At 47.0% G+C, this 16,052-nt stretch overlaps 1 protein-coding gene across 1 annotated transcript in view; it reads right to left on the bottom strand.

The window, feature by feature from the left end:
* Positions 1 to 323: 323 nt before the first annotated feature.
* Positions 324 to 16,052, bottom strand: part of LOC142571868 (solute carrier family 12 member 2-like) — an 86,944-nt gene continuing 71,215 nt past the window's right edge. Inside the window, exons 18-24 of the mRNA XM_075680541.1 lie at positions 13,286 to 13,500; positions 9,995 to 10,357; positions 6,276 to 6,390; positions 5,512 to 5,598; positions 5,264 to 5,381; positions 5,091 to 5,158; positions 324 to 2,054 (exon numbers count right to left, since the gene is read on the bottom strand). Of these exons, the coding sequence (XP_075536656.1) occupies positions 1,919 to 2,054; positions 5,091 to 5,158; positions 5,264 to 5,381; positions 5,512 to 5,598; positions 6,276 to 6,390; positions 9,995 to 10,357; positions 13,286 to 13,500 (1,102 nt within the window). The 3' untranslated portion in view covers positions 324 to 1,918. The remainder of the gene's footprint in view (positions 2,055 to 5,090; positions 5,159 to 5,263; positions 5,382 to 5,511; positions 5,599 to 6,275; positions 6,391 to 9,994; positions 10,358 to 13,285; positions 13,501 to 16,052) is intronic.

Below are 16,052 nucleotides of genomic sequence, written 5' to 3'. Positions count from 1 at the left end.
CATTGTATATCTACGTTCATGATCAGCCGTCAATTCAGGCTATTTCAGGGGCAAGACAACCGAGTAGTGTAGATAAATGCGTGAAAAAATGTAGAGCGTGATAAGTGCGTAAAAAAAAAGAAAGAGGAGTAAAAGAATTCTCTAAGATGGACCTAATAAACGTGGTACGAACACTCACTCACGAGGAAATAGCTACCATCAGCCAACTTTGGTTTTAGAGCATGTACGCTTTATAATACAATGCTTACCGCAATTCCCAAAAGGGCGTGAAGCCGATTCTGCGATGATCGCTAGTGAAGAAGAAAGCCACAATGTACGCAGGCTAAAAGGAACAACGCCCTTGGCTTGTGCATTTTATTTATCTTCTCTGCTGTACAATATATTGCAGGATTACATCATATGTATAAAAATAAAACGAAAAACGCACGCGCACACACACTCGATCTCGTGAAAGGACTAGACATGGATCTATGCGCAGCCGACGGCAGCAAATCGGGGAGGAAAGCGAGAGTTGGGCGCGGGGGAAGGGACCAATATACTTGCACTCGTTCAGGAATGCAAGTTCTCTCATGATCGCTAAAGGGCCTGCAACTATAACAAGTCAATGAACGAAGGGCTCGCCTTAGGTTCACTAACAAGCGCAGGCTGCAGCTCTGAACACTCTATAGTCACGCCCCGTGGAGTATCTCTAGCTTTGCATTTGTACTAAGTAGAAGGTTTTTTCAAAGTAAAATATTTAGCGCGCACAATTGACTAGGACACAGTGAAGGGGGACACACGATCGCTTACTCACAACTACTAACTGCACTCATGTGTCCCCCTTCATTGTGTCCTTGTCAATTGCGCGCGCTAAATATTTTACTATGAATTCGTACCAACTCGCCCAACTATCAGTTCTGCTGCAGGTTTTTTCTTTACAGAGGTGGGGGAGGCAACGCTGACTTTAAACAGAGCTTTTCAGCACTCTGGACTGCGGAGTGCGACGTAAAAAGAAATTTCTGTGACTAAGTTTTTTTTTTCTTTTGGTTATCGATTGCTGGGCACTTGGCCGGGAGTTCTTGATATATGAATTAATTGAACATAAGTATCGTATCAGATGTGCTAATGCCGACTGTCGTTTCACAAGCCCTGCTAACGCACGTAGCCGTCACGCCAACTGTTTGGCAAGCTAGAGACTTCGTGTGAGACGGCGGTGCGTAGTCTTTCACACGCACTATGGAGGTTAGCGTTCTACACACCAAAAGATGGCGAGGAAGCCCGCGTTACAAATACGAATGTTAAGGCTGCGCATAGTACTGCCACCGGTTAACGTAAGCTTGGATTCCTAACGAACCGTAGTACTCGATATGAGTCGAGAACGAAGGGTCATTTCGAGAGCCCTCGAGTAAAAAGCCATTTGCAGGCGATCTTAGCGCACAAAAATACGGCGCTGCCATCGCGAGCGGTGCTGCAGAATTAAATCCCCGAGTTCATAGTTGCATCTAAAAGCGCTCAATATTCTGCACTACAAATCTACAGAATCAAAAAAGCAGCAAGGATCAAAGCGATGGCGAGTGACTGACAGTCTGACTTGGACTGCACATGACGATATCTACAAATGAGCGCGCACTGAGCATGAAGCGACAGCTGCTTTTCCTCTAATGCATAAACTACGTCCGCTTTACACGTTATTCTTCAATAAAATCGCAACTACAAATTCTGAAAACTAAAGGAACGAAAGAGAAAAATCAAATGATGAGCTATATATATAAAATTATATATAAGTGGAGGGAGACTGATTTGTGACGTCACAGCACCGGGCCGTTTGCCGTGGCTCGCCGTATGTGGCGTAAGGCTCTTCATCCTCCATATGGGCGATGCTTTTTTTTTTTCTTCTTTATGCAGGATTTTCCGGAAACGGTGTTCTTGAGGCTGTTCCCTACGAGTAGAACGTGAGCACGCTGGTCTGGTTCCCCCGTACAAGCAGGAACGGAGGCATGTCCTTCGTGAGCATTTCCAGCCACGCCATGTACATGGGCGCAGTGCAGGTCCCCTTGCGAGGCATGGGCAAGGTCCTGCGAGGAAGAGCGTTCGCATAACTTAAGAGAACCCGCAGCTCTTCCATCGCGAGGCCGAACAGATGTTGTCACGTTGTAGCGATGGTGAAAATACAGGAAGGAAAATGACTGGAGAACAAACACCGAACTTCGTACTGGGCGAACTTGTGCCCTGAAATGGCGGCGGCGATAGTGACTAGCGCGTTCGTCGAGTCGTATGACGTTGCTGTCACGTTGTCCTCCATTTGTAGCAGAATAACTGTACACTTTAGATTACTTTGAGACATCCGCTTAGGTTCGAGAGAGTGGTACTGTAATCTCTACACTGTATGATAGGACAGGCACGTATTTCTACATTTGGCAAAAACATTACAGGAGAAGGAAAGGAATTGAGGGGCTTTGTACTTTTTTTGGTCACAACTTTATGAAGACGATAACACTTAATGCAGCCAATCAAACCATAGGGGACGTTATTTTGAGTTTTTAATCGAAGTGCAGAAATAACAAGCGAAAGGGAAGTGTAAGTTGACGAAAAAAAAAAAACGACTTGCAGCAGGTGGAAGCTGAACCCACAACCTCCGCATTACGCGTGCATTGCACTACCAATCGTGCTGTACGGCGGTGGCTGTTCCCATGTCTGCATTATTGTATGTTTAACACTTTAGTGACGAATATCGCCTGCAGGCAACGTACCAGAACAATGTCTTTTCTTGCTGAGTTTTGGAATTGAGTACAAAGTTTGTGGCTAAATGTCTTCGGGCAGCACTTAATGACAGGCAACAAGCATCATTCGTTGGTTTAGAGCACGAGCCTAGGACGAGGTGGGAATAAGTTCGATATGCGAATCGTTTTCTTTTGAAAGCACAGTGAAAAGAGACAGACCGACGCAAGAGCTCCAGCGATGTGACACACGGAATCTAGAGCACACGAAATGTACACCTATGGTTAACATATGTCGAGAGATGTCTGCACAAATTCCGAACGAAGCCATAGGTGACTTGGGGTGAAGCTCACTTTCAGTTTTCTGCCTGGTGTTTTCCCCTACTGTCGAAAAAGTTACAAGATATTTTTCTTTTCGTTGATTATGCTTATACTCGCTGTGTTTTCCGCACTTAGACATAACATTCACAGTTCTCTTGAGAAATGATACGTGCCGTCAATAAAGGGTTATGTAAGTGCACAAGATCTAACCCGGCGAGTGTTAGCCAGCACCCCTCATATCCATGGGGGTCGGACGTGAAACATCCTTATAGGGACACTAAAGGCTACCAGGAAGTCAAGTTAAAGCGATAAAGCGATGCTCTAGAACTTCTAAGGCGTCAATATTATCGCGAACAGAGCTTTAGTAACCGAGAAATCGAGGTAAATGCATGACACAATTTGAGACCCCCCAGCGACATTCCGGTACTAGCCCGATGACGAAATCACTCCTCATCGTAATTTATGTCACTAGTACTCAACTACTCGTATTAAAAAGATCATTTCCTTAGATTATAAGACTGAAGAAAATGCTACTTGCCTACTTCTACTCGATTCTAAGAAAAAACATTTTGACGTTACCCTTGAGTAGTACGGGTGATCGAAAGGTTTCGTTTTCGCTCGAATCTGCGCGCTCGACTTTGCGCCGCGCGCGCTTTGGAGTGTCAGTTGTTTCTTTATCGCGTCGTGCTGCGGTGGTCCTGCTGACTCGCAAAACTTGCATATGGAGCAGGCAGCGAGAATGCCACGTCCATGTGATGTTGTGGGATGCGCGAACGGTCCGCGGAACTTGGCCAAGGGCAGCTGCAGCGCGAATCCAACGTTACTTATCACTGTGTGCCAACGAGTGAACCTCTTCGTTGGAAATGGTAAAGTGCCGTACCTCTGCCACAGCGCGCTGGCAAAGAGCCGAAAAATCACGTAGTGTGCTCGCTGCACTTTCGTCCAGAGGATTACGAGTTCAACGCCAACTTACTGAAGTCTCGTGAAGTGCCTTTCAAAGCAGGCCGCCGTCGTAGTAGTACGCAACGACGCCGGCAGCGCGAGCCCTCAGCAGCAGGTCACGTTCATCAGTGCTTAAATCGCTGAACTCGAGCCCAGCATCGTGAGCCAATGTGTAGTTGTCAGGGTCGTCCATTGCAACGAGCGTCGAAGTTGGCGTCATAAAATAAAGAACAAGCTTATCGTCGCGCCCTTTCCCTTCCGCTAGCCACCATAGTTCCGCTTTCGTGCTGCTGTCGGCTCTGTCTTGGCTCTGTTTCTGGCCGCGCGTTTGCGTTTTGCGCATTAAAGCCGTAGCGCCGTCTGTGGGAGCCGTTTTACTCGCCGACGACGCAACGTCACTATGAAACCATGACGTCAATACTCCTCGATCGGAGGGCGCGTGATTTGAACTGCGCTAGAGGTACGCGGACGCTTCAGAACGCATTTTCTCTTAAAGTAAGTCTCTTCTTCGCACGAAACAAGCGTTTCGAGGTTTCTGGGATGGTATTTCAGCAGTCCACGTTGACTTAATACTAACCTTTAGTGTCCCTTTAAGGCCAGTAGCGTCCCGTAGTACGTTAATTCTTATGAGCAGGCAGCTGACGAATCGAAAGCCTCGCACGCTACCTTAAGGCATCAAACTTGCCGCAGTTGAGATCTTCGCTACGCAATGAACGAGAAGAAGGGGAACCGAGGGGTTCAACAGCATCAGAGATACAGGAACACCGTAATATAACGATTGCATTCACAGCGACAACATTATGTGATAATGCCTATTTACTGCGCACGCCCAATGCAAAAAAAAAAAAAAGATGTTATAGAATATTGGCGAGTGGTAGATCGAGTGCCAGCTTCGAGAATACCGGTGAAGTCTGATCAGCAAGCTTGCCTTTCGTTTTCATTATGAAGTGCTGCAACAATGTTTCGCTTAGGAACAAGTTCTTTGTTCCGCTACACTCGCCCGCACAGTTTGTCAACTGCGTACGTTTGTGTCTAGTTGTGTATAGCATGTTTCTCTATTCAGGACATCCAGAACTACGTTGCGGATAACGTATGTGATGCAGAATCTAGTCAGTAGAAGAAATGACTTACATCACTATTAGCGATGCACCTGTTGAGTATTGCCGCAGAAGCTCGTGCAGTCGCAAATTTCGGTTTGTCTGGAAAAAAAAAGAAACATTATGGGACAGCTTAGCTTGTGCCTAAAATTGAGTAAATAGCCGAGTTACGAGAAGAGCTGAGAGACACAAACGCTTAGGGCGTACCTTTTCTTTAAAGGCTAGAATCTCCGATTCTGACACGAACGGCGCTGACGTCTGATCGGACTCGGCGTCTTTCGACGACTGCCTCCACGGGTTCAGGATTTTGAAGAATTCTTCTTTGCTGCAAGTAAATGAGGACAGTAGTGAAATGACCGATGTGCCACCGGAAAGAGTAAAAACGGTCCTGTCGCGCACAGAAGCGTTTTGTCTGATGCCGACAACAAAGATAGGAAGACAGAAGGTACACTTACGTTGATGCCTGCGGTGGTTTCACAATATCGGGAATGATGGTCACGTCCGAGTATTCTATGCGAAACTTGCTCAAGAGAGCAGCCATGCTGAAAAGCGGAGCAAGAGCGTTCGGTTATTCAACGACCCCGCGCGCGAGACATAGCACTTGCAAGGCGACGCGCAACCAGACACTCTCAAGTTCCAAACAGGTACGGACGATCCCTTTCCCAAGTTTACACAGTTCCTCTTGACTTAGAGCAATTAATTATTTTAAATAACAAAATTCGACTAAACATTAGAGAGCACGCGTTTTAAATGCAATTCTTTCTACCCGGTGTAACGAAGTCAGACCGTGCAGCCCCTTTATTAGTAAAATGTACTTTCTGAGACATGGGTGCTAGGAAGAGCGACAGTTTCCTTCTCGCAAAAACACTTCAAGTGCATTCTCCAGAGTGAAATGCTGAATTGCGGATCGATTCACTTATTCACTAAAAGTGACTGGTTGATTTATTGATCGATATATTGAGTGACTTATTGATTTACTCACGGGAGTACGGTTTTGGTTGATTGATTTAACGATTGAGATTCATGCACCTGCTCAGTGGTTTGTAGACTTAATTATTGATTCAATGAAGAGGGAGTTTCACGTCTCAAATCAACAAGTGAGCTATAAAATAAGCCGTGATGATTGATGGCGCAAGGGCCATACGCCGTAGCGGAGGATACTGATTATGTATACCTTAATTTGCATAGGCTCACTGCCTCTGACACAAAAAAGACTCACTTGCGCTGTTCCTTGTCCAGCTCGTACTTTTTGTTGGCGAGTGCGAACACCCTGAGGTGACAGCTTGAGAACTGGGACCTCGTCGACAAAAGGTACGGGATAAGCATCGTCAAGCCTGTGGACAAAAACGAAGAAATAAAAACGCTTGAACAGGTCAGTGGCTCTGCAAATCATTAAATGATGTATTTCTCCCGATTCAAACTACTTTTTGCACTTGGAAAGCATATTTAGCGCCAGCGAACAAGGACAGAAGGGAGACGACACCACAAAGCGCTCCCTTCTCCCTTCTGTCCTCATCGTCGTCCTTCTGTCCTTGTTCGCTGGCGATAAATATGCTTTCCAAGTCAGTTTACCAACACGCCCAACAAATGGCAATACTTTTTGCACAAGTAGGAAATTCAATAAGAAGTTGGTTAAAATGTGCATAACTTCAAGCGGCCGCTTTTCGAGCTGGTGTCATGGTTGGCTAACAAAGATGCCCCGTCAGATACTATCATGGGCAATTTACGACATAAAATGGTAGTGGCTTGTGCTAGTTCGTTATAATTCGTGATCAATGTTATTTGCACACCAGTCGAAACGAGGACAGGGGCGCGACAGACGAATGCGCGTATTCAAGCCTGTCTTGTTGATTGCACATGCATATTTTTATTGTGTCTTCCATGTTACGTCACGTTCATGCATGTATATATAAAGCACTTGACTCCCTACAATTAAAACCAGTTGAAAGTTTGCGCTTGTGTATGTCGTTCTCCTGTCCTCATTCCAAGTGGTACACAAATAACATTTATTACTACATGAAGTAACGCCGATTCCTACGGAACTGATTCCGATAATTAATTTATGGCGGACAGCTGTGCAGCTATTGACAGCTGTGGAGGTGTTCACTTCACAAGTTAGAATCATTCTTGTGAATCAATATCAATCAATATTCGGTGTTGGCACAAACTTATCTTGGGTACAGTCGCCAGGTCGCGACCCGAAACAATCATTTTTTAGCAAAATGTCGCGAACTGATGGTGACTTGCACATAATTTTGTTTTTAAAATGAAAACTAAATTATGGGGTTTTACGTGCCAAAACCACTTTCTGATTATGAGGCACACTGTAGTGGGGAACTCTGGAAATTTGGACCACCTGGGGTTCTTTAACGTGCACCTAAACCTAAGTACACGGATGTTTTCGCATTTCGTCCCCATCGAAATGCGGCCGGCGTGGCCGGGGTTCGATCCTTCGACCTCTTGCTCAGCAGCCCAACATCGCACACGCTAAAGAAAAGTTTACACCCTTTGACGCTTATCTTGTCCCCAAACAATAATCGTCATCTGCATTGCTTGTGTTTCCTCTCTTGAAAACTCGGCACTCGCTACTTTCCTGTCGAGAATGCTGTGTCAAGCTGATAACGCGGCAAGCCGTTCGTGACTGTGAAGCATCGGGCTCGCTGCGTTAAAGAAAATAAATGCGGGCAAGACAGATGACGCTTATTGTTAGGGGACAAAATACAAACCAAAGGCTGCAAACTTTTTTGAGAGTGTAGCCACTAAGCAACCACGGCGGGTTAATATTGTGTTTAATGCTTTGTTTGTTTTTATTAACGCTATAGACGCCTTCCTTAACGATGTTTTCAAACCAGTTCTTCATTACTTCCAGTGATGACGAGTCTACGGTCGGAATGTGAAAAAGCAAAATGTGAAAGTAGCGCCTAATGGTAAAAGCAAAAATGGCCGCCTCCGCTCGGCCATTAAGCAAGTGTACGGGGGCCAGCGTGCGCTCACCGAATTCAGCTGTGCCCACATGCAGTTGACTTGTTCAATGATCCGAGAAGTAGTCACACATTGTGGTGCGGCTTGCCTTTGCCTTCGTGAATGTATAGGACTTTATGCTGTAGATGTCTGACCCTGTGACGTTTAGTTTCATTTTCCTACTACTTAGTTTTTATATATCGTTATTTCTGCTATGAGAAAAGTAGTAGCCGACACGATTATGGGGTGACTACATCTGTTTCTTTTATTCTCAATTCAATAAAGAAAGAATAGCAGCTGCTTTATGTTGCCGGAAAGCCTATATGACCAGAAATAAAGTCACTTAAGAAAGTTTCTAAGACTCCGAACAAGCAACGTTATAATTAAGGTGACTAAACGATAAATTTAGCGCCTATCTCTAAGTTACCAGTACTGCTGAGATCTCTCGGTCATCCGAAACGGGTGACGCGTTGTCCTTAGCTACGCAGGTGTGTTGATTCGGAAGCTCGCTGGACCGAATGAACGCAACAAAAAATCTGCACATTAAAATTAATGCAAAGTAATAATTAAACTTGAGCGCCAGTCCATCAGTCTGACGTCCCGGATTTCAAAATACTTTTTCGCATTACCGCCGTTGTGGCTCAGCACATTGAGGTTCAAAACGTTCAAGTTCACTCTTTGATTACATTGTATCTTCACTGATAAAAGATTAACAGACGACGTCGAAATTCGTGATATCGTGGCGAGATGGTGCGGTAGCTTGAAGGTGGCGTCGCGATCCACCTTTCTTTCTCGCATCTTTTCCGGCTTACCAAGACGCTGAGAAAGGTAATCGCAAACACAGGTCAAATTATTCCTCTCTTTAGTGTCCCCTTGAGAAACTGGGTTGCAGCGACACCACTCGACTGACGCAGTCACTGCTTTTCGTATAGTCACGCACTCGCGACAAATGCAACGGAGTGAAGGTACGTTTCTCAAGCAACCTTACGGCGCGGACCGCACGAGCAGCTAATATTTCACATTACAGAGACATTACACCATATAAGTGATGCAGGCCACAAAATGTTTATAACCTTCCAATGGCTTCCAAGTCACTGCGGTATTATCGGCAATGAACGGGCCGATCAAGCTGCCCGCTCAGCCCATACTGAGGAGCACCACGTACCAATTCCACTTTCTAGAACTGACGCAGCACGGAAGCTCCGCCTGCTTGCTCGGCGGTACACCACGTCGCAATGGAATGAGCCACATTTAAGAAATACTCGACTGTGCTCCCTTGATCCAACATTAAGTCTCCGAGCGCCATCACAGCTTCGCCGTGGAGACGCCACGCTCTCGTATCGACTGCGGTTGGGCGTTGCCTACACCAAAGCCGCATAGGGATGACCGACACCGCAACCTGTGACCACTGCGGCCATGACGAATCAATTGGCCATATCTTGTGCGCTTGCCCGCAGTACAGTCCACAGAGGGAACGCCTTCGCCACGAACTTGACCAACTGGACGATCAACCGCTATCGGAGAAAAGAATTCTACACCACCGAAGGGACCTAACGTCACAGAAGAAGGCCATGCAAGCGCTATTGCGCTTTCTGCGATCTACCGGCCTTTGCGAACGCCTTTAACTGGAACGCCTTTTGTGTGTGTGTGTCTGCATGTGTGCGTGCGTGTGTGTGTTTTTTTTTTTGCGTTCTCCTATGTCATCTCTCTAACCCCTATCTCCCATCCCCAGTGTAGGGTAGCAAACCGGAGACTGATATCTGGTTAACCTCCCTGCATTTCCTCTTCATCTCTCTCTCTCTCTCTTGTCAAGCAACAGCCCCGAGAGAAGTGTGTGAACTAGTGCCCGCGCGCCTGCTAAAAAAAATAAAAGAAAAGCCACGGGGTAACAGAGCCCTGTCTCGGGAACCCGCTCTCAAAGCAAGTCTCAACACGGCACCCAAAACCTCGGGGCGGCCGCGACGTGCGCGCACGTACCTCCGTCGTCGTAGAGCCACCAGACGTCGATGGAGCCTTTCTTCTGCTTGCGCTGGAACTGGTTCACCGAGTGCAGCACGTTCTTGGGCACGCTCCGCTCGAGGGCCTGGGACGAGGTGCGCCGCGTCCAGCGCTGCAGCACCGTGGGCGCCGAGGAGTCGCGCCGGAACGTCACCGTGACGCTCTCGTGGCCGATGACCGGGGCCCCGGCGCCTCCGCCTGACGAGGCGCCGCCGCGGGGGCTGGCCGACGGCGAGGAGGCGTTCTTGCGGTACGTGCCCAGGCCGGAGTCCCTGTTCGCCCTCTCCACGGTCGGAGTCTGCGGCGCCGTCGAGGGCTCGTCTTCGTCGCACGAGCTGCCCGCTGCACCGCGACCGCATCGAGAAATGGGTCATCTTATATACATTGCGTCGTTTCCATGCACTGGAACGCGTTGCCTTCCGAATACTTTTGGGAAGGAAGGTTACAGATAACGGTTATCCTTATTAGCTTTACGTGTATAACAGGCCTTTCCGGAAATAAAATAATTCGGTTGGTTAGCGCTGCGCCCCAAGTGTTTTCATCACTCTCTCGCGTCGCACTGTTCCCTTCATACAAGTCCAGAAGTGCCAACGAGCCCAAATTGCCACCTTGTTGTCAATGCCTAGCGTTAGAATGATTTCCTCAGAAGCAACTTAAAGATTAAGATGTGACTTGTCACACAATCGCACATACATGCAAGGCCCACAACAAATACGCGCACAATACAAGTATACTCGATGGAGCACATAAAACTAACATATTTGATGGCGAACGTGTATAGGTACTCATGCAAGCCTCACACAGGGCCGTGTCAGCCTCATTTACCTGGCTACTCGGGACGACACAATACACTATAATTAGCACATAGGTGATAGGCACGTGGAACACACACCCTTATATGCTGAGTCTAGCGTATGTGGGGCACAGGAATACGCCCTCTGTAGTGTCCGGCAATGAAGGTAACGTGACTCCACCAGAGATGTTACGGGAAGGAAGGACACTATATTTATTTATAGAAGGTTTAATGTCCGAGTCGACACACGTAGAAGAGCACTAGTCCATATCTTCTTCGTAGTCTCATATCCCGTCAGTCACCTAGCATGGTTTCGACGAAAGTTGCAGGCTTTTGCAGACTTACTCTCTGGGTATCTCTTCTAATTATTTATTGCCGAGCATCAAAAAACACAAAACAAGGAACATACAGCGCACGACACACGACAGATGCGGATCAAAACAAATAGTGTTGCGAGGAACGCATGCGTGCAACCCAACTTCAGGGACGAGCATACTACAAAAGTGCACAACAACAACAACAACAACAACAACAACAACAACAACAACAACAACAACAACAACAACAACAACAACAACAACAACAACAACAACAACAACAACAAAAAGCTCTATGAACGAAGCACTGCGTGCCTGAAAATAATTCATACTTCGTACACAAAGCTATAACATAAATTAGGATATCACATCATTGCTTTGGATCAGTGTTCTGTGCGGAAGTGCGCGTCGATCGACTCACCGGCCAGCGTGAGGGCTGCCAGAAAGACCAACCACGAAGCGGTCGGTCTCAGGGCTGCATAGAGGGCAGCGAAAGCGGCAAGCGAGAGAGAGAAAGAAAGAAGAAGAAGAAGAGAGAGAGAACACTTGGTGAAAGAATTCAATGTTCTGAGAACGCTCGCAGAGAAAGTGCCGAGCGTAAGTACAGCGCGCGTTTGGCGGCGGTTTTGAACACTACGGACGAAGTGAAGGTTAATAGGGCAGTGAATGAGGCTGGTTCGTAGATGTTTACTTCTTTTGTGCTGCCTTGTACTTTTTACGCGAAAGAAATCAATTATAGCACCGGAGGTACATAACTAAGCAAAAGCTATTTCTGTTCTAGTGTCTTTGCTCGTGGTTAATTTGACTGCAGGGAAAAGCAACACCCAGCATATAAAAGAACGGGTGAATAACATGTCACGCGCACTCGAAATCAAGGAGTGACCAGACATTTTCTGCAATGGGCCACCATGTTGCCCGAAGTAAATTCTTGCGACACACCTTGCTAAACGCGAGTTGCACCTCTTTTTTTCTTGCCGAAGTACCCAGTCAACATGGTATGAAATGCCAATTGATCCATTGCGCGACGAATAGTTATTTTATTAGGGCCCCCAACACAGGCTTCGATTTCAAAGAGCATCAAAGCGCCATGTCATCGCATACAGGCAACCGCAGTGAACTCGGCTGGCGATCGCGTGCTATGAAAAATCAGACCGTGCTCAAAAGAACTGCTAGGAGTCTGGCGCAGTGATGTGTGAACATCGGCTGATTGATCATTCATAAAAATCTGGAACGATTCGAACGACGTCCTCGTAGAAAAGGCAGACAAAAAATGCCGTCTGGCCAACAAGTGGCTTATTCTTTCCACAGAACTTCATATTAGTTCGTTAGGCGCGTACCAAACAAACGATAAATTGCGTGTCTACCACGAAACTTGTGACCGCATACATTTCATGCGTACGTTTCTACGTGTTTGTTTTAAACTGAGCTGATTTGCTTCCGCAAATGTTCGTCCCTCGCAAGAATGAGATTTTAGACAGCGCTTCGTCTTGTCAAATTCTCGGCCTGGCCTTTTCTATACGCCAAATTCTTACACCTTGCGCCTACTTTGACCGGTATTCTGTAAGGCCTTATGCTATTCTATGGCATTATGGCATTATGCAGTTAAATGCTTATAGTGCTTCGGACCGCCTATTACGTTAGTCCAAGAAACTTTCTGCTTGCATCCAGTCCCTTTCTGCACCGCCAAACGGTGTTCCTTTTCTGAATTCCTTACTCTAGTCACACAGGTTAAAACTGACGGTAGTATCGAGGATAAAAGGAGCCGCACCGATGGAAAAGATGGCGAAGAAGATGAGAGAGAGAAATAAAAGTGGCAAGAAGTATGTGGGGAGGTAAAGAAAGCCGAGCCAAATTGGCTACCCTTCAATGTCGAAGGGGAGAAAGGGTGCGAAACGATGCAAAGGAAAATAGTTTGTCTAAGCGCGCACACGCAAGCGCATACAAGAGTTCGTAATTCAGTCGCAACGGCACAGCAGAGAGGAAGAACTATAGTTTGAAGGTGAGAGCTCACATTGGCCTGGCGTCTTCCACTCCCACTAATAGCTGCGTGCCTGCCAACGTCTATTTATCGGGTTAACACATAACTATCTGAGAGAAGCCCGCTTACATCACTCCGTTCCACGAGATTGGTTCGAAGAAAGGCGAGGGGGCCCCGCGTACCTTGCGAGAGCTGCGAGTTGGAGCCGTGCCTGGGGAGGGTGTCGATCGAGGAGGCGTCCCGGTTGAGGCTGCCTTCGACGCCCGCGGGCACTGCGGACGCAGCGTCCGAGCTCGAGGTCGCGCCGGCGGCCATTTCCTCCGCCGAGTACTTGGAAAAGTCGATGCCCTCGGCAAGGCGCAGGATGCACAGCGACATGTGCGAGTCGAATGAGTGGCTGCGTGAGAAAGAAACGCCACGTGTACCGGTGGTTCGAGTCTCTTCGATTATGTTTGTTTCTATTTGCAGGATGCGCACTTCGTCTCCTACATATGATTAAAGTACGCCGGGAATGAGGCGCTAATACATTTCCCATTGCTGTACTTGAAAATTTATTCCATTTTATTTTCTATTTTACTCAGTGGCTCAGCTCTTTCGCTGCAAGCAACAGAAAAAAAAAAGCGCTTTCGTCTGAGGAAGCACCAAGGCAAACTGTGGTCTAATCTTCGCGATGACTCTGGTGCCAACTTATAGACGGGGCACCACTCGAGCCTAATAACGAAGAGCGAGAAGTACTAACATTTTTTTTTTCTGTGGCTTATAGATGCCAAAACTACTGCATGATTATGAGGCGCGCCGTTTTGGGGGACTCCGGAATAATTTTGACCACCTAGGTTCCATTAGCGTGCTCCGTTATGGCGGCTAATATATACGGTGCACGAACGTTTCGCATTCCGCTCCCATCTAAAGTGCGGTCGCTGCCCCCGGAATCATACCAGCGACCTTGTTTTCAGCAACGCTACGCCACAGCCACAGAGCTACACTGGGGGTAGGTCGAAGTAATAGACTCGAATAAGAACCATTACAACATATTGAGAGCCTTTTATCCTGTAGGCACGCTTGTGAAGTGCTGCTGCGCAATTGTGCTCGATATTCTGTGTGTCGCGAGTACGCGCGCATCTCTTAGTCCGTTTTCCGTCAGTGGCAACAGCAAGTATTGGAAGAGCACAATTTAAATGTACTGTCTGTTTCACTGAACGACTAGATGTCACTACATATATACTAGCAATGGCCTCATAGCTAATAACAGTGCACCAAAAACGAAGAAGGGCGCAGACAAAACGCCAGCGCCTGATTTGTGTCTACGCCTTCCATCATCTTCGTTCTTCAGCGTGCTCTTGTTATTAGCCATGAAACGGTACAAACTTGCCCAGTTCTCTATTCTCTTGAACGGCCTCGCCTTATGCGTATGTGCAATTTGATCGAGCGCGCTACCTGTACAAGGTGACTATGTTTCTGGTATCCAGCTCAAATATTCATCCAGCTTCCGTCACTGTGCCTACGCAACATTTTGAGCCAGCTACGCTTCTCAGCGTCGTTACCCAGTGACACAACTCACATGGTGTGCGAACGCCGTGTCCATGTTGTTGCCGTCATCTTCGAACATGCTATGACAAAATTCGTTTATTTTACACACTCACTATGCTAAGAGCCATGTACTGGTCCAATTAAGGAACCTCTTAGCACCCGCCGCGGTGGCATAGCGGCTATGGTGTTGCGCTGATAAGCACGAAGACGTGAAATCGAATCCAGGCCGCGGCGGCCGCATTTCAGTGGGGGCGAAATGCAGAAACACCCGTCTCCCGTGCATCGGGGGCACGTTAAAGATCCCCTGGTGTTCAAAATTGCAGCTCGTTCGCTTGAGGGCATCACCTTCACTTCGACGCTATCGCAGCTTCTCCGGAAAGTCCTTTGTCTCGCCGGTGTAGGATACCGAGCAGTGTGCGTATGGTTCTCTGTGGACCAAGCGTCTCACGTTTTCTTTGATATTGCTTCGGTAGCTACATTAGGCACCCAAGGTAGGCATTCGATTGTGGCCAACATGCTTGCCTTTGCCTGCACCACAATATATATATATATATATATATATATATATATATATATATATATATATATATATTGTGGCGCCGCAGCGAATTGTCGCATGGTGAAAGTCCGACTTTGTTACTTCTTTTGCGGAAAGTAATGGGCCACGGTACTGTTCAGTTACCGGATACTCTTACATTATTGCGATAGCAATTATGTGGATACTACAGGCGCATTCCTGCCGTTGCCATCGTCCTCATGTTCCGTTAAAGTTCAAGGGCTATAACATCGTCACCGCGCGTCGCATGCTGTATGTGCAAGTGAAAGAGTATAGTCGGAGTGAGCCGACGATGGTACGTGGCCCAGTTCTGCGCGCGCAGGGAAGAAAAGCGGGGAGGAAGCGCGCTGCCTTCCGTCACGCGCGATGCATCGGGGGCTGTGAAAAGAGAAGAGGGCGCGGGCTTAGGATTCTGTGTTCTGTGAATGTGTGATTGCGCAGCATGTTTATTTTCCTTGTTTGACGCATTATACACAGCGACTTTTGCTTATATAGGTAGATTTATTGGAGACTTATACGTATATTCAAATGTCTTGTTGCGAGGTTGTGTGCATACATGCAGTGAACTTTGTTTCCAGTGACGCTTTTTTTGCCCTTTATCAAGCTGTATCTTCGTATTTGTATATTCCATTGTATCTTCGCATTTCTAGCATATATTTTGCGGAACTCCTGCTTTTTATATGTGCTCTCTAATTGCACTATATTACGTGCAATTAAAATACAATACACGACCGGTGACAGCTGCTTCTGCGGAATACATTGGAACGAAGGACAGCGTCATCGAGATATTTCTCTGGTCGTTTCATATGCAGAAAAACGTAAACAAGATTCTTAAATGACAAAGCTTCGTGAAAATGTTTGTCCTC

Source organism: Dermacentor variabilis, chromosome 2 (assembly GCF_050947875.1).
Source record: "Dermacentor variabilis isolate Ectoservices chromosome 2, ASM5094787v1, whole genome shotgun sequence".
NCBI lineage: Eukaryota > Metazoa > Arthropoda > Arachnida > Ixodida > Ixodidae > Dermacentor > Dermacentor variabilis.
The sequence above is the reverse complement of the archived record's forward strand: the minus strand, read 5'-3'. Positions and strand labels throughout refer to the sequence as shown.